The sequence below is a fragment of the Cololabis saira genome, chromosome 4 (genome assembly GCF_033807715.1).
Source record: "Cololabis saira isolate AMF1-May2022 chromosome 4, fColSai1.1, whole genome shotgun sequence".
Taxonomy (NCBI): domain Eukaryota; kingdom Metazoa; phylum Chordata; class Actinopteri; order Beloniformes; family Belonidae; genus Cololabis; species Cololabis saira.
This window is the reverse complement of record NC_084590.1, coordinates 31602005-31622173: the sequence shown is the minus strand read 5'-3', so window position 1 is coordinate 31622173 and position 20169 is coordinate 31602005. Positions and strand designations below refer to the sequence as shown.

Genomic DNA, 20169 nt, shown 5'->3' with positions numbered 1-20169 from the left:
TCATCAAGGCAAACAGAACAGGGTGTAATAAAATCCTTCTAAATGGATAACCTCTCGGTATCCTTTAATGTCATTTTCAAGTGTCGTTTAGTCTACTAGATTACTTTAGAGGCTGTTCAATGTGTGAAATAGAGGCCAAATATCCGACATAACTCATCACAGAGGTAACTAAGAAAATAAAGAAACCTGCAGAGAGATGTATTTTTTTTACTAATATAGTTAAATTCTCAAAAATTGGAGTCAGACCAAACAAGTATATCTCTTTAGACTCAAAACTATACCACTGAGGAATAACAATAATGGTCCTACATGGGGGAGCAACCTCCAGTCTCCCTAATTTACTCTTTTTCAAACTAATCAACAGCTAGCCAGGAGGATTGTCGTCACCTTTTGTTTTTAGAAAATATTCATAAGCGGTTTCAGCTTTAGTGCGTTTTCTTTTCCGATCCCCAACAAGAAAAAGAAATCAGTTCAATGCTCATGTCATGTCCCCAAAATCTCTTTCACATGTGAAGGTTGTAATGGACAAAACAAAGACTTCACCAGACATGGCAGGAGTTTTATTCAGAAACCAACATCGGAGTCTCTCAGAGACTTATTATACAGAAATCATATTAGCTTGGAAGGAAATCTCAGAGGCGCTTTATGAAGAAGTCAATGTGATCCTGTCAAGTTTACAGCTCTGTCAGCTTTCAGGTGCATAGGGGGTTGGCTAGAGATCACTGCTCTTGGGCCCAAATTTATCTGTTTCAACATCTCTTCCTCTTGCTTTCCAGATGTGCACTCTCCAGATGCTATTCATTTCACCTAACTTTATTTTAAGCTTCCTACCTCAACGTTAACATGAACGAGCACCTGGAAAGACAGAAAGGGGAGAGAAGAAACGTATGTTTGACAAGCACATAAGATAAAACTCGAGGTCAATCCACCAGCGTGACACTAAATGGTATATTTTCAGCCCAGCTCTGAAGAACATTGAGCTTTGCAGCATCGGCCAAGGAAACTGATGCGTTTACTCGGCTGACAAATGAAAGACGCCAAAACCCTCAGAACACTTCATGAGATAATATTTCTTTCCCCAACACTTTGTAGGTGCTGCTGCTAAGGTCATGCAGCAGCAGGGTGAGAAAAAATTCAATAAAATCCTTTTATATGGACTTTTTTTTATTGGCAAAGAGGTTCATTTTTTTCCCCCAAATAGCAATTATCTGGGTCAGAGAAGACACGTAAAAAAATAAAATAAAATAAAAGTATGTGGAACAAATATCTGAACAAAAATTGTACGTCCAGTTATGCAAGATTTGTGACATCTGTCACAAGCATAAGCACAAATGCAAAACTAAACTACGCTGTTAAAAGGGGACCCATCTCTGTCTCTCTCTTAGCACCGGGACCTGAGGAAGCGTCTGAGCCGGTTGTTGTCGCTTGATCTTCAGGCCGGAGAAAGACAGCGGGTCTGAAATGCTGCCAAATCCAGATCCCTCAGAGTTTTCTGTAGAAAGTAGGAACAGACAGAAAACAAATAGCTATAAGCCCCTCTTCCTCAAAAAAGTGAATTTTGGTAAATGCTCTTAATCCTTTCCTGGAAACAAGGATGCGAGATCTAGCCATACGAGTCCACGGCCAAGTAGACTGGAAACATGTGGACTCTGGTTTGTGTGGAAGTGAATAAATCCTGCAAATACTGCAAATGCATCTGAAACTCTTTAACTAATATTATTACACTCATCCAAACAAATTTCTTACTTCTTGATAAGCAAAAGTAACCTCTGGGTTGCCTGGCAACGACTCAGAGCTACTGAATGGCTTTTCAAATGCTTCACGAGTGTACTGTCAATGTTCTTATTGAACTTCCTGCCAGAATATCACATTACTTTTTCAACAGAAAAATAAATGAATAGATAAATAAATAATGTTTGTTTCCTCACCGTGAATGCCAATCATATGTTCCAGGATCAGGACCCTCTCGGCCAGGATCTTCAAGGCCTCCCTCAGCTGCTGCACAGCCTCACCCTGGACAGCACCATCATGTTTATCAGGGGGCAAATCTTAAATTCAATCAGGAGGCGAACACATTAATGCCTCTTACGTCATTCAAGCCAGCTCCCGACTCTCCCTTTGGTCCTGGTGCTCCCTGAGAGTGAAATAATCTTGTTACATCAGTGCTGTGTTTGTGAGATCTATGCAACACAATCATCTTATACTTACAGGTAGGCCTTGCCCGCCTGTTGCACCTGGCGGCCCCTGGTAGAGGAAGAACAGAGAAGAATAAGTGAGGACCCCTGCTCACACACTCATTTTACAGTGCTTTGCATTTCCTTTTCCCCAAAGGCCAATATGCCTCTTCACCAAATCTCCTATCTTAATTTATGCTCGTAGAGGAAGGAGATCTAGTTTAAAGACAGAGGCCCACTGGGGAGCTGACTACAGAGGGACCTGACATGGCTGCCCTGATTAGTGAGGCCTGGCCTTGAGAGAGAGGGAGAGATATAGAGGGAGAGGGAGAGGAGGATTAGTCATGGCTTGGAGTCTTTGAAGAAAAGCTTGTTCACCTTTAATGTGTTTAAGATTGCATGACAGCTAAGGCCCTTTACAAAACGTAGAACGTAAAGCAGTTTGATAGTTCACGAGAACTATTATGTTCAGCCGGCCTAACAATCCAATAACGAGCATGATTCCTACCCTTTCTCCTGAATCTCCTTTAGGCCCAGGGCTGCCAGTCCTGCCTGACGGGCCTGCGCTACCCTGGTGTCGCACAAAAAAAGGGACATTAATGATGGCAGCCATATATTAATGTGTTTCATTAAAAACCATGTCTAGAGACTCACATCTCTTCCTGGCAAACCCGGCATCCCTGCAGGTCCTCCTAGTCCAGGGGCTCCTGCGGTGTCATGCACACATCCAACGCGTGGTAATGAATAACAAATGTTTAGATTCAGATCAGACTGCTGTGTAATACCAAAAGTCCGCTCAGTCAATTAAGCCTGTATAAACCACATTCAGGGAGCTTTTTATCCCTTGAGAGGGATTTGACAGGGTTTACTAAAACAATCATATCATGTCTGTTTCTTGGAGTGAAATTCGTAAACATTTTGTGTTTTGAGTCAGTGTTTTGAATCTGCTCAATCTTTTGCTTCTACTGTGTGGAAGTTAGATCCAAACTGCTCCAAATCTCTCGCTGCACATTTAGTTTCTTCTTGCTTTAAAGTGCCATGTGCTTCTGCAGCAGGGGCGAAAATCCCGTTTCATAGTTGGGGGGGACAATAAACAGTAAAATTTTAGAGAATAAATCCAGGAGGGGACAAGGAATAAAAGTTTTAGCCTTCCTTTAATACAGCATTTTGACATTTTCATCTCTATCTCGCAAACAGACAGAAGACCTTTCTTAGAGCAATACAAAACAATGGTATTAGGTGGAAGGTGGCAATAATACAGCACATCTGACATAATACACTGCAAAAATCCAATATCTTAACAAGAATATTTGTCTTAATTCTAGTTAAAATGTCTCATTTTTAGTTAAAAAAAATCTCATTACACTTAAAACAAGACTCATCACTGGAAAAAAACAACAATTTTCACCTGTTTCAAGTCGATTTTCACTTAAAATAAGTAGAAAAAATCTGCCAGTGGAACAAGATTGTTTTGCTTATAAGATAAATCTTCTACTTATTTCAAGGGAAAATTTACTTGAAACAGGTGAAAACTGTCAAATAACAAGTTATTTTTCTGGTGATGACTCTTGTTTTAAGTGTAATGAGATTTTACTGTTTATTATTATTTTCGGTTTCAGCCACAAATTTTCATTTTGGTGCATCACTACTAAATACTACTGCATTGTTCCAAAATTATTAATTCTGTCTCAAATTATTCTAGGGGGGGACAGCTTTTACTAATGGGGGGGACTTGTCCCCCCTGTCCCCCCCGGGATTTTCGCCCCTGTTCTGCAGCATTCTTGCTTTTTTTGTGTTATAAATTCTGTGACTTGTAACGATGCATCTAGCAAGACGTCGGTTGTGGTTACTTCTTCCAACAGGAAGATCCTACCTGAGGGGCCGACTGCACCCACTGGACCAGGAGGGCCAACTACGATCTGAGGAGCACGAGGACCTGGACGGATGGGGTTCTCCTCTGGGAAAAACAAAACATAACCACTGGTATCAGTTGTGTAACTTATTACCATGTTGATCGTGATTTATTATTACAAATCCTATGCTGATTTACAGTGACAGAAAATTAATTTTTAGTGCCAACAATGTGGGAAATCTTAATAATGTTCTGGAGTCAACGGAAATAAAATGATGTGAAGTTATATTTCTTAATGTCAGTTATATGTCATTATCTTTTCTTTAATTAAGTGCTTCCATTAATCAACTGTGTGAATAGTAGTGATGGGACTCTGGCAGACAGCGGTCCTCCTGTAGCTGGATGCCAGACAGTGAATAGTTGAACCAGCGTTCAACAACGACAGTGATATCATTATGAAGTCATTCATTTCTACAAGTTTTGGACCAACAAGATGAGTCAGTGTAACCCCAGTCGTTATTGGGAAGTATCCCAGTTTTCTACATTATGAACACTGGCATCAGAACTCCACTTCTTGGCTTGAATATCTTTGTTAACTCTATAATAATGCTGGACGTATTATACCTCTGCACCACTGTTGAACTGTTTAAGACAAAATTAGGGATGTTTTTAGTTTCAATATACTGTATAACAGCATATTCAAAGGAGAACAAAACAAGTTTTCTTTTCAGGCTTTAAAAGCTTAACTCTTTGATATAAAACAGAAACACACACAGTTATTAAACCAAAATTACTTAAGTCTTTACACAACTGTCCTGCAGCACGCACACAAATGTTTCAACCTCTGCTGTAGCTTCATACAGCTGTTTGCTCTTTTTACCCAAACAACACTGTTAATAATCGGATATCAATGTACTCAACAAATGCATCTTCCGCATTAGTTTCGTTCATTTTGCCAAACTGGCACTAAAGTTTACCCTCAGAAGAAAGTATAGCATAAGATAACTGGGTCTCAACCATTGATTTGACATTCAGGGATTGCTAAACCTGCCTGCATGTAAATTATGAAATGAAGCACGCAAGAACCGCGCCATTCAAATCTGAACTTTGAAGCAAAATGTATATTTACTGAGGGCGTGACGACATTTCTTCAAAAGTGTGTTCTGATGACTGCACATGTGAAGATCATGCATTTTTCTTGTTCTGCTTTCTTTAAAATGTTGAAAATGTTTGCTTTATTTTCAAACGTATTTCCCTGTTTGCTAAAACTGTTGTCACACACACACACACACACACACACAGACACACACACACATATATATATATATATATATATATATATATATATATATATATATATATATATATATATATATATATATACATATATATATATATATATATGTATATATATATATATATATATATATATATATATACACACTTGGCCACTGATGACTGAAACAGATAGCTTTAGAGCTGTTTTTCTTTTCACTTTTTCTTTTATAGATCTCCAGGGTATTTAGAATATCTCGGGCATCTCAGTCAGTGTGATTCATGATCAGTCACCAGCTGGAATACATCCAATGATGAACAGGAACACCTGGGTCATCCAAAAAACACCTCTTATTTCATGGTGCAGCACATGCTCGAATGTGATCAAACTTTATAGCAAACATGCATATGGTGGAACTTATGCCCCCCCCCCTCAGCATATAGGATATTTCCTAGTGTTCTTGTAAGTATAAATTCAGCTTGAAACCGCCTCATACTTCGTCACCACTTGAACATATGCTCAGCGTCAGTCTTCCCCCATGTTGAGACAGCACTGTTACATTATGGCTACAGTCCACAAAAAAAGGGGTCTAGAAAGAGCAGATTTCCCTCTGGAACCAATTTTCTAATGCTACAGTCTCCTTGAGCCTGGCTGCCTCCCCAAGAAACTCAACATGAGTGGCAGACTATCTCCTCCCTCGTTCAAAGCCAGCCCAGCTCTTGGCTCGGGGCCGTGGCCAGTTCCCCCCGAAAACCAGACTGTTGTGCTGACAGCTAACAAATTAGGCCTGATTTACAGCCAGTTGGCCCCCCCTCTGCTTACAAGGTCCCACAGACCCAAATCTACATAGCTTCAGACCCACAGACACGGTCCCAGGCTCAGAAAGGCAGAAACATCCAAGAGCTAATCAGAGCCAACAGGCCTCGGAGAAAAGGACTGTACCGTGGTATCCTACTGCCTCCCTGTGGTGAAACGCACGCATCGACTGAAACCTCTCTGTTGTGGCTCATTCTTCTGTCTTCTAAACTTAGAAAGACACGAACCGCTGGATGTTAAATACAGTGAGAAAGCAGTCCTCTCTGGTCAACATGCACCACAACCGTTTCCACACGACTATGTAAAAGATAAAATATGTACCGGTATCAGAGTACCCGTTCATCTCCATTGTTGGTGGTGCCGTTAGCTGCAGTTGCAGTAACACAGTGGCTCAGCAGAAACAAAACACGTGGAAACAATTACGCTAAATCGATGCCAGCCGTGCTCAGGGGAAAGAAACAATTCCCTCCCCATTAAAAATGTAAGCTTGTTGCTAAAAGCTACAGCATGTTTCAGTCTCCGAGCCTCCACCTGTCCGTGTGTTGCTGCAACGACACCGGTTGCACCAGGGGTTTATATCCTGTCTGAGAAAATTATTTCAAGTAATAAACATTATGAGTTATATGGGTGTGAAGCATATGACTCATCTTAAGATTAACTCTGACTGAACGTGCGGTTTCGGCGCCAACTTTGACCATCTGAAGGCGGAACCTCACTTTTCTAATGTTTTGCAGCAGTTCATGTGTAAAACTTCCATAATGGATGCGAGATTTATTACTATCATGGTAAATGTTCCACACTCATATAATGCAGCACCCTTCTTGACCTTTGTCCTGGTTCTAATGAATGCTTCTTCAAATGCAGCTGCCAACGCAGGAGGAAAAGGGGGAAGACCAAAGAAAAGATTTCTGGATGTGGTGAAAGAGGATATGCAATGTAGTTGGGGTGATTGACGAAGATGGAAAGAGGTGATCTGCTGTGGTCACCCCACAAGGGAAATGGCAAAAGAAGAAGTAGGTTCAAAAACGAAGTAGTCTGGAAATGCTTCACAATGCAGTTTAAATGCACTTATTGTGTGATTAAACACTGGTGAGCATACGAGGAGCAATAAGGGGTTCAGTGTCTTGCCTAGGATATTGGGAGCGCTTGCTTGGTGTTTGTGTAAGTGCTCTTCACAAGCCTGGTTTGGACATTTCCAGCAGACCCCTGTGTCTCTAAATAGGAATGAGCTGATATGAAAAATAGATGGATGGAACTGATTACCTTGAGTTTCCAGTTGAAAAACATCACCTCTGGTTTGGACGGGAGAAGAATCTGGCCCTGGATGACCCGGAGCACCTGGACGACCTGGCGGACCAGGAATGCCAGGAAGACCAATCTCCCCTGGGAGGCCCCTGCCCCCATTTGGTCCTGAGGATTAAATGAAGGGGTCTATCAATCAATAAGGAAGCTTAAAAGAACAAGATTTATATTGCAGTGAAAACTCTTGACAGTAACAACTCCAAACTGTCTCAGATGAGACCCGAAAAGGGGGATATATATATATATATCTTATTTATTTTTAAATTGTATTTATTCATTTTTGTTATTTACCAATTGGTCCTGGAAGGCCTGCTCTTCCGGGAGGACCTGTAGGTCCTGCAGAACCTGGAGGCCCTGGAGGTCCAATGGGCCCTGAAGATCTCCTGTCTTCTGGCACAGCAGCATAAAAAAGACACCGTCAAGGACAAAGTCAAATGTAGATTTGAACAGAGACATCATTCATCATTTGTCTGTGTGGCAGGTTGAACTCTCAGAACCTTCTGGATATAATGTTTTGCTAACTAAAAAGTACAAAAACTCAAAATGTAGTTGTTTTTCCCTAAATAACCAATTGGCAACTAAAAATTCACCTTTGTAAAAATAGATAAAAAACAACTAATTGCCCCAGCACTTAAGGCATGTGAGCTACTGCAAACTTGATGGTCCAAAAAAAAATCACTTAAGGTTCAATATAAATTAGTAGAGCAATGTGAAGATCTGTATATACAACACTGTACTTTTATTCCTGTTGTTATAGTTTTATCAAAAACATCACTTCCACGTCAGTACTTTTTAATAAAATACGCATAAACGTGTCGTCTGTCAAGTATGGACCACCTGGTGGCTGGTGGATTGTGGCTCCAACAGGAGTAGGCTGAGGAGCGTCCACCTCATTCTCTGTCGTGCTATGTGGTAAACTTCTGGCTAAGGTCAGCAATGAGCGTCCCTCCTCTAGCAGTTTGATCTGAAACAAGAACAGCATATTTCAGACACATCTGTTAAACATAAACTCCTCTGTGTATAAGTCCTTGAATCAGGAGGATCATCTTTACCTTTGATTCAACTGCATTTATTCTGCTGTTCATTGTCGTGGAAGCTGGTGCAGTTCAAACACTCTGCAGGAAAGACAGACGTACAAGCTTACAGGAGACATTCATGATGCATTTTCTCCGTCTCTTCGGTTTCTGCCTCGTGTCTTTCCTTCTTTTTTCAGCCTGGCATCATCTGCAGCATGTCTCCATCTCACTGGGCAAGTAAGCCAAGGAACACAAGAACAATGCCCACCAAACCAGACCTCAGAATTTATGAGGAATTCCTCCCTTAAATCACGTCATTCACTCACAGAATAAATATGACTTCACATGAAGCTCTTTTATGTCCACACATGTCCTTGTATACTTAGTTGATGAGGTTTGTTGTCTCTGTTTGCCCACCGACAGCGATGGCCTGCATGTCCACTTCCGTCCACCAGACGCACTTAAAACATCTACCACATTCTCTGTTTATTCTTTTTTCTATTTTATTCACTTTTCTATCCCATGAAAAGCTTACCAAACCATAACCAACGAATCAAAATCTGCCAACACCCTGGAGAAATTGACTCTCACACGTAAAATCTTGTAGTTTTAAAGAAATTCATTAAGATTCAAACATTGATTTCATGCTTTTTTTTAACTAGACAAAATTATGAAGGGACAATGAGCCATGCTGCCTTAAAAGAAACCATCTGCAGTTAAGGTGTCTAGTAACTATGTAACTGACATGAACGGAAGCGATTTTGAGTGCGAATGGACGTGTTTGTAGCAGAATGGCAATATTATCACTTTATTATTTTATCAACAAAAAAAAGCTATTTCAAGCTTCTGACAAGACTCAAGACTCAAGTTTTTAGTGTAACAAAAAAAAGAAAGACTATTCTTATAGGAAACTCCCTCAAGATGGCAGCAACTAGACGGTGGACATCTGAACAAACAGTCCTTTTTTTTTTACACACTTTTGTGCACATAAAAAGTTAAAATGAACCTTAGTTTGTCTTTTTTCCCCCTTCCCTTTGACTATAGCTCAATATCTGTGTACTCTGTGTGATAAGGACATTTTATGATTTGGCTGGTCTGAGGAAGCGAAAGAAGCAACGTCGAATGAAGCAAAGATGGAAAACATGACCTGCTGACTCATTTGTTGAGCTTCTGACGATCTGATACATATAAGTACAATATACACAGTCCTTTTCACTCTTTTTGGGGGTCTTCATGTCCTAAAATAAGCATACATGCTCCACTGTGGTCATCAACAAATCCCACTCAGCAGCTGACTGTTGTTTAGTGCACAACGGGGTGTAACCTGTAGCATTTTATTGAATACATAACCCCCCCCCCCCCCAAAAAAAAAAACCAACAAAGCAAAAACAAACAAACCGAACACATCAACAACAATTAAAAATAATGCCATAGGTGCAGCAATCAGCTACAAGAGACTCATTCCCAGTGTGGAGATTTGATGAGCTGAACATTATGGGTGACACTGCTGCAAACTTAAAACAATGGCAGTTTTAGAAATTGGCCTAAAACAGCAACATATGGTTTGGGATTAGTGCCAGGGAAGTTAAAATAGAAAGTACTGAGAAATGGGCTGAAACACTGTTTGATTTGGAGATTTTGAAGGTAATCACTAGATAATGCCAGACTCATTCTTGAGAGTACACATTGACACAAAAGAGCAAAAGAGGCAATTTGACTCTTTTATTTTTCATGTGTTTCATTTTCTAATATTTATTTCTGCCAACAGCACCTGCAAGATATTTACGTACATGTGCTTTATTGATGTTCTTGTCCACCACAAAACGTCTTATGTTACTGTTTCAGTCTGTTTCACATTTCCTAGTCATCTCTGTCTGAAAAACTTCAGCCAGCGCTACACTCCATGTACTGTACCCATACCCTTCTGGTTGTGCAGGCAATTTTGGATCCTTTACTCGAGCTGTAATCCAAAACACAGTACAGCCAAATATCATGCAAAACAAAACAAAACCCTGCTTTTGATCTAAATCCGAAACTTTCCCCCGTCTATGGCTCATAAGAGGTCTGGAATGTCAGCTGTCAGTCCACAGATGGGACCCAGCCCACATTGGTGGTCATAGCAGGGATACCCAGAAAGAGAAGCAACTGGTGCTCGTAAATAACTGAAGCAACGACAAAAAGGACCCAAACGCCACAGTTTTTTTTCCTCTCAAATGCCCTCTCAGACTGCGGTACGTAAGGTACTATTATCAGCTGCTGAGGGTTTCTGCTTCACTGAAGTAGGACAACGTGCGTGTCTTTGCCACAACCGTCTCCGCAATGCATCATCCAGTCCTGCATGGGTGTGGTGTCGTCAATGATTTGTTTTAAGTTTTTTTAATTTCACCCTGGAGCGCAGCCACAAACGGAAACAACAATCAACAGTTCAATCTAAAGCGCATTCCTGCAGATTCATCAAACCAAATACTGAGAGCTGTTTAACCACTGGTGCTAAAATGACCCCCGCATGAGCTGTTTGTTGTGACTGAGAGCACTGAGGTTTCCCCAGCGACTACAAGGACGGAGAGAGCCACACATTAACGAGACTGCGGGCAATCACGGGCTCCACAATGTGAAGACTGATGAGATGATTTCCATTCATCTTCTCCAGTTATTCATCACCAGCCCAGAGGAAGTCTCCACCCTGTGACACTCTCTCTGAAATAAAGCACATCAATCCATGATGCGCTGCCAGAGTTATTTTGCTATGATATGTTTGACGTTCGGTTTTCAGTCAAACGAGTGGTGCAACATGGTCTGTGATAAGTTGGTAGATCCAAACTCTTATCTCAACAGCTACAAAATAGATTGGCACTTTTTTTATTTAAAACAGATGTTAATGCTTTCCAGATGATACAACCTTAACAGTTTGGCATCCAAAAGACTTCAGTTTTCAACTGCAGCTCCGGAGCCATTAGGCTCACATTTGTGGCTTTGAGTAAAACATGTTAACAGCTGCTAGACTGCTTTGAAACACTGTACAGACATTTGTGTCCTCCCCCCGTCTCTTTAAGATGATCCACTTAAAAGCACAATTTCATGATTACAAGGGCCTTGTGGACCTTTTTTTGTCTTGTGTGAACACCACCTCATTCTTTTGCTGGTGTGGACACTTTGAAGACAAAAACTGTAAATTACACAAGTTTATCTTTTTTTTTTAATATCCTACTATAAATTTCTTTTGCTAAAGTACACTGCTTGCAGTCACAAAGAAGAAGTTTTATTTGATAATTTATAAAATACATGTCAATTTCAAGGGAAAGTAGCAAAACAGAGCTACTGGAACTGGTTGCTTTGTTTTGCTTTTTCACTCAACGTTTCAATCTTCAGTAACAAACTGAGAAAGGTTAATTTACCTAAGATACGAAATTCCTCTTAGTTGTTTAGATTTACATTCAGTTTCCAGTAGAATAAACATCTCCCATCATTAAGTTCACCTCTGTGGGCCGAAAGAAATGGCATTTTATCTCCATTCTTTACTGCCAATTAGCTAACTTGTCTGGTTTATGCAGCTAGGTCCAGAAATACAACCAGCTACATCTCGTTATGTCACAAACACATACTGAGGGAAAACAACCAGAACTTAACCTCAACCATAAACGTTAACCACAGCAAAAAAACAACAGTTCATCCCTTTTTTTTTCGTCCTAAAGATGGTTGGCAGGATTTCAGTTTCTACAGTTGGAATTTAATTATGTTGGTTTTGAAAACCAAACTTCCGCTGATGTTTTGAATGGTGCTTGCAACTGAAGGGTCTGTTTGGATCCATAATTACACCATAGCTACATCAGACGGAGTTATTTTTCTTGGACTGCACATAACTCATGGGAAAGATTCAGAATCGTGTTGTCTTTAGTGGGAAACCAAATAAACAGAAGAAATAGTGAACTTTCTGCTCTGATGAGATAGAGGGATTTTGTGTGCTTTAGTGCTTTTTCAAATATTCACATGCTCTGTCTAGTCAAATTTATTGAAAATTATGCAGACGTATTTAAAAAAAAAACTCCTTTGCTCTTTTAAAATGAAACGTTTACAGGATAAGTAAACACAGAATATGTTAATCACGTATTATGCCATTAATGAAAAAAAAAAAAAAATTTGCACAGCAGATATACTGCATGCTCAGAAATGCAAGGGTTATGAGAGCTGGCATCTCCCTTACGTGATCAACTCTGCAGTTAAGTCTAGTCATTTAGATATCAGAAGGATTAAAAAAAGACCACATTCAACCTTAAAAAGCTAAAAGATAAACCCAGTTTCAAGGCTTTAACCTTTGCAGGGTCACGGGGGTCTGCTGGAGCCTATCCAGCTATTTTCAGGTGAGAGGTAGGGGTTACACCCTGGACAGGTCACCAGTCTATCGCAGGAACACATATATACACACAACCATGCACAATCACGCTCACACCTACGGGGCAATTTAGAATCACCAATTAACCTAATATGCATGTTTTTGGACTGTGTACCCGGAGGGAACCCACGCAAGCACGGGGAGAACATGCAAACTCCACACAGAAAGACCCTGCTGGGCCTTGGAGTCAAACCGGGGACCTTCTTGCTGTGAGGCAACAGTGCTAACAACCAAGCCACCGTGCTGCCCTTTACAATTTACCGTTCTTGTTATTTTTTTGCACACATACACACATATCCCAAGAAACTACAACCACAAAACAAACCATGACACACACAGGCTGGGGACGCTCATATTCATTTCCACTGAACATTTGTTATGTCTGTTCCTGTGAGGAAAATTAAAAGATGATGTATTGAAACATCTTCTTGGGCCATTTCATATACCGTCACATCACTAGGATAAACAGACAAGTGTGTGCCCAGTCTCCACATGCATGCGTGTGTGTGTGTGTGTGTGTGTGTGTGTGTGTGTGTGTGTGTGTGTGTGTGTGTGTGTGTGTGTGTATTATAAAACCCCAGACAGCCTTCTAGAGCTGGCCTGGTCCCAGAAGTCTGTTGTGTGCCTGGCCCCGCCAGCAAGTGGTCAGCAATTGCTGGCATGAAGGACAGCTGGCACAAAACACAAAACCACCCCCACACACAAACATACAGGCAACCAGACAAACACAGGCACGCATACATTTGTCCAGCCACAACAGCTCACTCGCGAGTGACACACCCACTTCGACCGCGGCAGCTGGTGTGGAGGAGGGTGAATTTTTTTTTTTGAGGTAAAACCAAGATGTCTAGTCGTGTAAAATGGAACCACATAAACATTTTTCACCATGATTCAAGCTGCCAGGCCACACACCTTTCTAAAAATGCGAGAAACATGCAGAATAACACATGGCAAAATGATAGACTTTAAAGCCACAGAGAGGAAAGTTTTCAATCTGACACTCAATCACAAAAACACTGCTACCTAATGTTTCTGTTACTGTCATTGCTGCAAGAACAGACTCACTTGTTTTATCATGGCGCAGCATCACTCAGAGCTCTGCTTCCCTCTGCTGCACACACATACAGTCATGGTCATGCTATGAGATGATACAGTGTGAATTTTCTGAAGAGACGATAAGCTGAAATGAGAGCTACATTTTGAGGTTCCAGTGGTTTTACAGTGATGTCTGATGAAATGGAGAGAGTTACAGTACACGGGTGGGGACACGGATGGAGAAAAAAAAAACCATAGATTGAATGCATATGAGAGATATATTGTAATTACGAGATAAGAACATATGAGTATCACCACAAAGTTAGAAATGCAGTGTCTGGTTGTAAAAGTTTAGTTTAAAAAACAGGGGGGGGTTTAAAATGCTCAGTTCCAGCTTTAATTATGATTCAGGGACTCCACCAGCTGAGCATGATTCACAGCTGAAAGGACTGCATTATGTTTCATTATGCAGCCTGTATGTTAATCAGATGTAGTTTAGCCCCATCGTTTCTCATGGGCACGCCTTTGCTTGTGGAGCATCATCTCATCCATTTGCAAGCGTTTAAACTTTGGAAGCATTTGTAGGTTTTTTTACTTGCATAAAGTTGAGACTGTGGCCTTTGTGGATGCCAGACAGATTTACAAAATGAAAGATGAACATGACCCACTAACAATGGGGTTTCAGGAATAGCAGAGCTGGTGAAGTTTGGAACAGATACCTACAGCCAGGGGAGAGTGTTTCCTACTGACTTTCACCTGGTGATACAGAAAAGCAATTGCTTTGACGTTAATGCTTCACTAAGCATTAGATGGATTGTTAGATGGATTGTTAACATTTAATAGAATAATTATGTACTCGTTGTAACAGCTTTGTAAATTGCTGACTTTTCACCTGATTTAAACTGGAATTTTATATATCTACATTAGAACATACATAATATATGTTATTAAAACATTTAAATACATAGAAAATGCTTAACAGAAAGCAACAAATAAATGCTATTTTCATAATGGCCTTTGTGATGGAAAAAAAGACATGTCTGTAGACTCATAAGCAGAAGTGTTTATTAAGGGGGCTGCAACGTTTCTGAAAGCCCTTCCCCCACACCTTTCTGAGAAGAACAGGGTTCTCCCTTCCTTTTACAAAGAGTTTGAATCAAAATCTCACTCTCTTCTTCCCTTGTTTTTCCTCATCTCCTAATTCAACAATACATGTTGTCTCATGTGAACAATTCACGTCCAACATAATGAATGTGTTCCAAGAGAAACCATCTGAATATATAAGATATGCTCACTAATGCAAAGAACAGTAGTTTGTTTCTAACAAAACAGAAATCTCCCAGGTTCATGCAGAGTACAAGCTCAAAAAGCTTTTCCAGGGTCCTCCAGGAACTTTACCTGCAAAGCACTGCATAAACAGATGTGTGGAGTACCAGACAGATAAATTGACAGCTACATGTAAAGATATCACTTCGAGGCAGGAAGAGCCTCTGATAAGCTGATGAAAGAACTGAAAAACTGCAGAACAAAGAGTCATATATCAGGCAGAATCACACTGGGAGAAGGAGAAGCTGAGATATCCCGTTGCTCCAGGCAGGTCAAAGGACACCCCGTGACCCTGATTTGAGTACAACCAGGGATGTTGCAGGGACATCAGTCATATCCCCACACTCTGGGTTGAGGTTTAGAGAAGCACATTTGGGTTAAGGCTCTGTTTTATCACTTTACTCCAAGGAGAGGAGATCTAAAGGACATAGGAAGTAGATATGTAGGGAGAACCAAGGAGCAGTGGAGCACAGCTGTGGCAAGAACAAACGAGGGAAAAAAAGTAAAAACCCCATGATAAAATTAGGACACTCAAAGCTATTTGCAATGGTATATAATATAGCTTTTGGAAAAGATAATGAATCCGACAGAGTTCCCTCACTTCCTCCTCATCCTGCTGAGAGAAAAAAAACATTGGCTTTAGCAACTTTATAGCTGAAGCAATAACAAATTAACTAATTTTGGCATCCTAAGTTTTACTGTAAATCCATTGTTGAAGTTTCATTGTTGTTGTGCTCATGTGGGGATGTCTGTCCTGGCACTGATACTTTTAAGATTATGCTCCCCCATAAACACACTCAATCCCTGCAGTGAATATGATCATGTGTGCAGATAGGTGCTGTTGTGCGACTCTGACGGGGTGCGGGGGTGTCGGGGGGGGGGGGGGGGGGGGGGGGGTGGCAAGGAAATTACGAACACATTTTCCCCAAATGTGTTCCATGCCGTCATGTCTTAGCACAACTCTGCTGAAAGCAAAATGTAAAACCTGAGAGATGCTCTGTGCAGCGCCAACACAAACTGGACTGTCAAAAAAAATATTGACGGGTCAGGGTGTCACCGCAGCGTGCTCAGAAAACACCCATTTTCCATTAGTAAACACAAAGAAATTCAAGCTCTAAGAGCAGCTTTGCCTTGGAGACTTGCCACAAGCATCACTGCAGAACGTATTAAAGTCAAAACAGACGGCAATAATACATGTAACGGCTGATTTAGTAACCAACACAAAGAATGGCCTCGTCACAACTTTCATCGGCTTTGTAAAGTCCACGGTGCTAAATGTCAAACACTTTTGGGATTGCAGCTGATAATTATTGCTGTTACCGTCAATTATTTTCATAGCAGCTGTAAAAAGTGGCAACTTTGGAACAAAAAATCCCATCTGTTGTATTCAAATGGCTTGTTTTTATCTGACCAACAATACAAAACAACACTTAAAAAAACTGCATGATTGTTTTTCTCTAGAACAACTGAGCAACTTTTCATACACTAATCAAGCATCTATTCGACCCGATATCCCTGAAAAAGGCAAGGAATTTGAATACTACCTAATAAAGACTATATATTATTGCATAAAATACTGACTGAATCAGAGTAATACAGTGAGTTGCAAATCTCCTTCATTAAAGGCCTTTTTTATGAGCGTCTGAGGAAGGATGATGGTAACATAAGAGTGTGACATCAACATCAACCAGAGCAATTCAGGAGTTTTTAGGAGAAATACGATTGTGCACAGAGGTGAGAAGAACAAGCTTCTCCTCAGCTTATACAGGACTTAATTTTAACTCTGGTCTGCTTTCTGCTTTCGTTCTCTACATCTCTGAGGGCCTTGGAGGCCTCTGAAGTGGAGCCAGAACCCCATCAAACTAAAACCAGAGGTGATGTAATCTTCATTGGTTAAGGCTGTCCTCTTTCTGGCTAATAAAACAGCTGGCTCAGTGCCTCATTGCAGTAGTTTTCTACTAGGCAGAGTTACATGGTCAGTGTTGGCTAAGTGACATATGGACTCAAATCACAGTAAGAATTCTCTTGCTAGCCAAAACTGTCCACGCTTCAAGGAATTGTATGACATTTTGGGAAATATGCTTATACTCTTTCCTGCTGAGTGTTATATTAGAAGATTTATAACATGCCTAATCTCTGTCTCATAAACACAAACCTGCAACGGAGGAAGAAAATAGTAAGCTAAGATCAACACATGAGCCAAAAAACCAGGGAGGGAAGTGACTACAGTGGTGATTGAAGGTTTGTGAATACTTAATAATTGACCATTTCTCTCCGTAACTATGATCTAAACATCATCAGACAAGAACGAAAAGCATATAAAGATAACCCAGCAAAACAAATGACAGAAAAAGTATACACGTGGATATTTTTATAATGAAGAAATTGTACGCAAAGAACTGGCATCTCTCCATAGTCACAGACCCCCCACGTAACCCTGAACAGGAAGAGGTGGGTATAGATAATGGACGGATGGAAATAGATCACAATACTACTTATCTGAACTGGTGGGATTAGCAGTTGATTTGAAGGTGTAAACACAACCAAGTGTTTTGAGTCAGTGTAAAGATGATTAGGTGTGAGTGGGTGGCCTGTTTTAGTTTAATACCAGGCATATATCAAAGTCTGATCTTTGCCATGAAGAATTATGGGAGTGTGTCATGCCACAAAACAAGAGAGATTTCTGATGTTTATCAGGAATGGACAATCAACAAAGATCCCAGCTGACAAATGGATCAATAAAGATCCAGTTGCTAAATTTGCAGAATGTTAAATACCTTTGCAGAAGAATCTTGTTCTAACTGTGCAACACGTGGTGGTAAAATCATGGTTTGGGCCTATTTCTCTGCATCTGGAGCAGGACTGCCTAGCACTGATGAAAAGAAAAGACGATCCTGAACACACAAGTTGATCTGTCAGACATCAGTTACAGAAGAGTAAAGTTAACGTATTAACACAAAATATAGTCTAATGTTTTATCTACTTCAGTTAGACAAATTATATTAACGTTATGTTGTTTTGTTGTTGTTTTTTCACCGTGTTTCACATCACATTTAGTTAGATGTGGGTTAAAATTAAAGGAGTTATTTGGGTATCATACCAGGACATTTGAACGTAAAGAGAACAAGTGTTTGTTTCAGAGCTGTAGCCAGATCTTAACACGGCCACATAACCTGCAAAGTGCCATGATCATTAATCTCAGTGGGGTCACTTTTCCACAGAAGGGCCTCTCTGCCCTGCTGCTATCTGGGAAGCTTGTAGCAGCTGGAACATGACAGAACAAACCATCTTCTCTTTTTCTTCTCTTTCAGGATCCTCTCGGTCTGTAGTCTCGCTCTGACATAGTGATCCCTGCCAGCTCTCCTGCTACTCTTTAGCATGAACTAGACCATCAGCAAGATCAACCTCCGTCTTTAAGGTCTCCTCTCTGGGCCCACCCAGGCCCTCCATCTCTTCATATGGAGGTGATTATCTAGTTACCCTTTAGCCAATGGGAAGTGCAAACACATTAACAACTAACAATAAATATACAGCTGATTAATTCTTCACACTCCTCAACCACTTTGGTCTCAAGTGAACCATAAAGTCTGGCAGTACACACCCATCTGTGTTAATCTTTGTATAGAATATGATCCAGATCAGGGTATACAATAGAATTCAACAGCTCTGTAATAATGTCTGCATTTATGCTATGAGTATTAACATGTGTTTTTGTGGTGAATAATGCCCATCCAAGTGCAACAATGAATATTCCTGCAAAAATGGAACAAGGTGTGGAAATACAGGCCAATAAGCTACAGTCTCATTAAGAGATAACTGTTATTTTTGGACCAATCAGTCAAGTGTTCGCTGATGACTAATTCACTATCATTGGCCAAATAATCAATTAAATAAATGAATAAAACAAATCTACCAGGCTGGTATTTGTACTAAATAATTAGAAGAGAAACAGATAATTTTGGTCTCAAATATTTGCCACAAGTGCAGCCTCATCCACTCTTTACGAACCTTGGTGATGTTTAAAACATTATACATGAAAACAAGCATTGCTCTTTTTCTGTATCCTTAACTTGTGCTATTTTTCCTCAAGCTGACAATTGTGGCGCGACCCTTTTGGTCCTCATTTGCCCTCGAGTCTGTGGTCTGTGGTATCCAAAAGCAGCGCTGCCAATCCTCAAGAAGCCAACCACTTTACAAGCTGACCTGTGGTAAGTTCCCTTAGCTTTTTTCATTCATTCCTTAGCTGTAATAACCATTATGATACTGAAGGAGGCAGGCAAACTGACTGCTGTACAGTAAGAGTCATAAGTGTGTTTGTGCTTGAGTATATTAACACACATGCAGAAGGCAGGGAGGACATGGTGATTGTAATCTTCCTTCCAGGCACAAATGCATTTTGAAGGCACAGCTATAAAGAAAATGTATCAAACAACAATGCACACAGCCTGCATCAAGTGTTGCTTTACTACGGTCCTTGTTCCAAAAAAGTAATCCAACACAGGCTCTTCAGTCTTAATTCAGCACAGCCTTAAACCCATATTAAGAGGCCAACCTCTCTTCTGTACCGTAGTGTGATTAGGAAACCATTCAGAAACACCACCAAGCATTAAAAAAGCCACTGATGTGGGTAAGAATGCCTGGTGTAGCTAAAAAGACACAGATGTATCTAGACAAAACACATGGACTTTGTTTAAGTCCTTGAGTAAATTATTCTCTGATAACGCTATCCAGTCTAAATTCTGAGAGAGCTGAATCGTGGGAAAGGAAGTATCTCACCTTCACGACACTCCTCTCCCACAAATCCAGGGCAGCATCTCCACTCCAGTGCTGTGACTTGCTTGTAAGCAATCTTGAATGATGGCCTTAGCACAGTCCTGTAGCTGGAAGAAAAAAAGAGGAGAAAAATGATTCACGGCTGTGTATAGCAGCCAGATGCACAAATCACAAACCAAATGTCATGCAAAAAGCCATAACAGATCTAT

The 20169-nt window shown here is 40.5% G+C and overlaps 1 protein-coding gene across 1 annotated transcript in view; it reads right to left on the bottom strand.

The window, feature by feature from the left end:
* Positions 1-551: 551 nt before the first annotated feature.
* LOC133441798 (collagen alpha-1(XXVI) chain) overlaps positions 552-20169 on the bottom strand; it is a 21561-nt gene continuing 1943 nt past the window's right edge. The window contains 13 exon segments of the mRNA XM_061719440.1: positions 552-1492; positions 1929-2013; positions 2090-2134; positions 2209-2244; positions 2683-2745; positions 2829-2881; positions 4048-4131; positions 7382-7528; positions 7712-7807; positions 8255-8384; positions 8473-8511; positions 8513-8535; positions 19964-20067. Of these exon segments, the coding sequence (XP_061575424.1) occupies positions 1353-1492; positions 1929-2013; positions 2090-2134; positions 2209-2244; positions 2683-2745; positions 2829-2881; positions 4048-4131; positions 7382-7528; positions 7712-7807; positions 8255-8384; positions 8473-8511; positions 8513-8535; positions 19964-20067 (1045 nt within the window). The 3' untranslated portion in view covers positions 552-1352.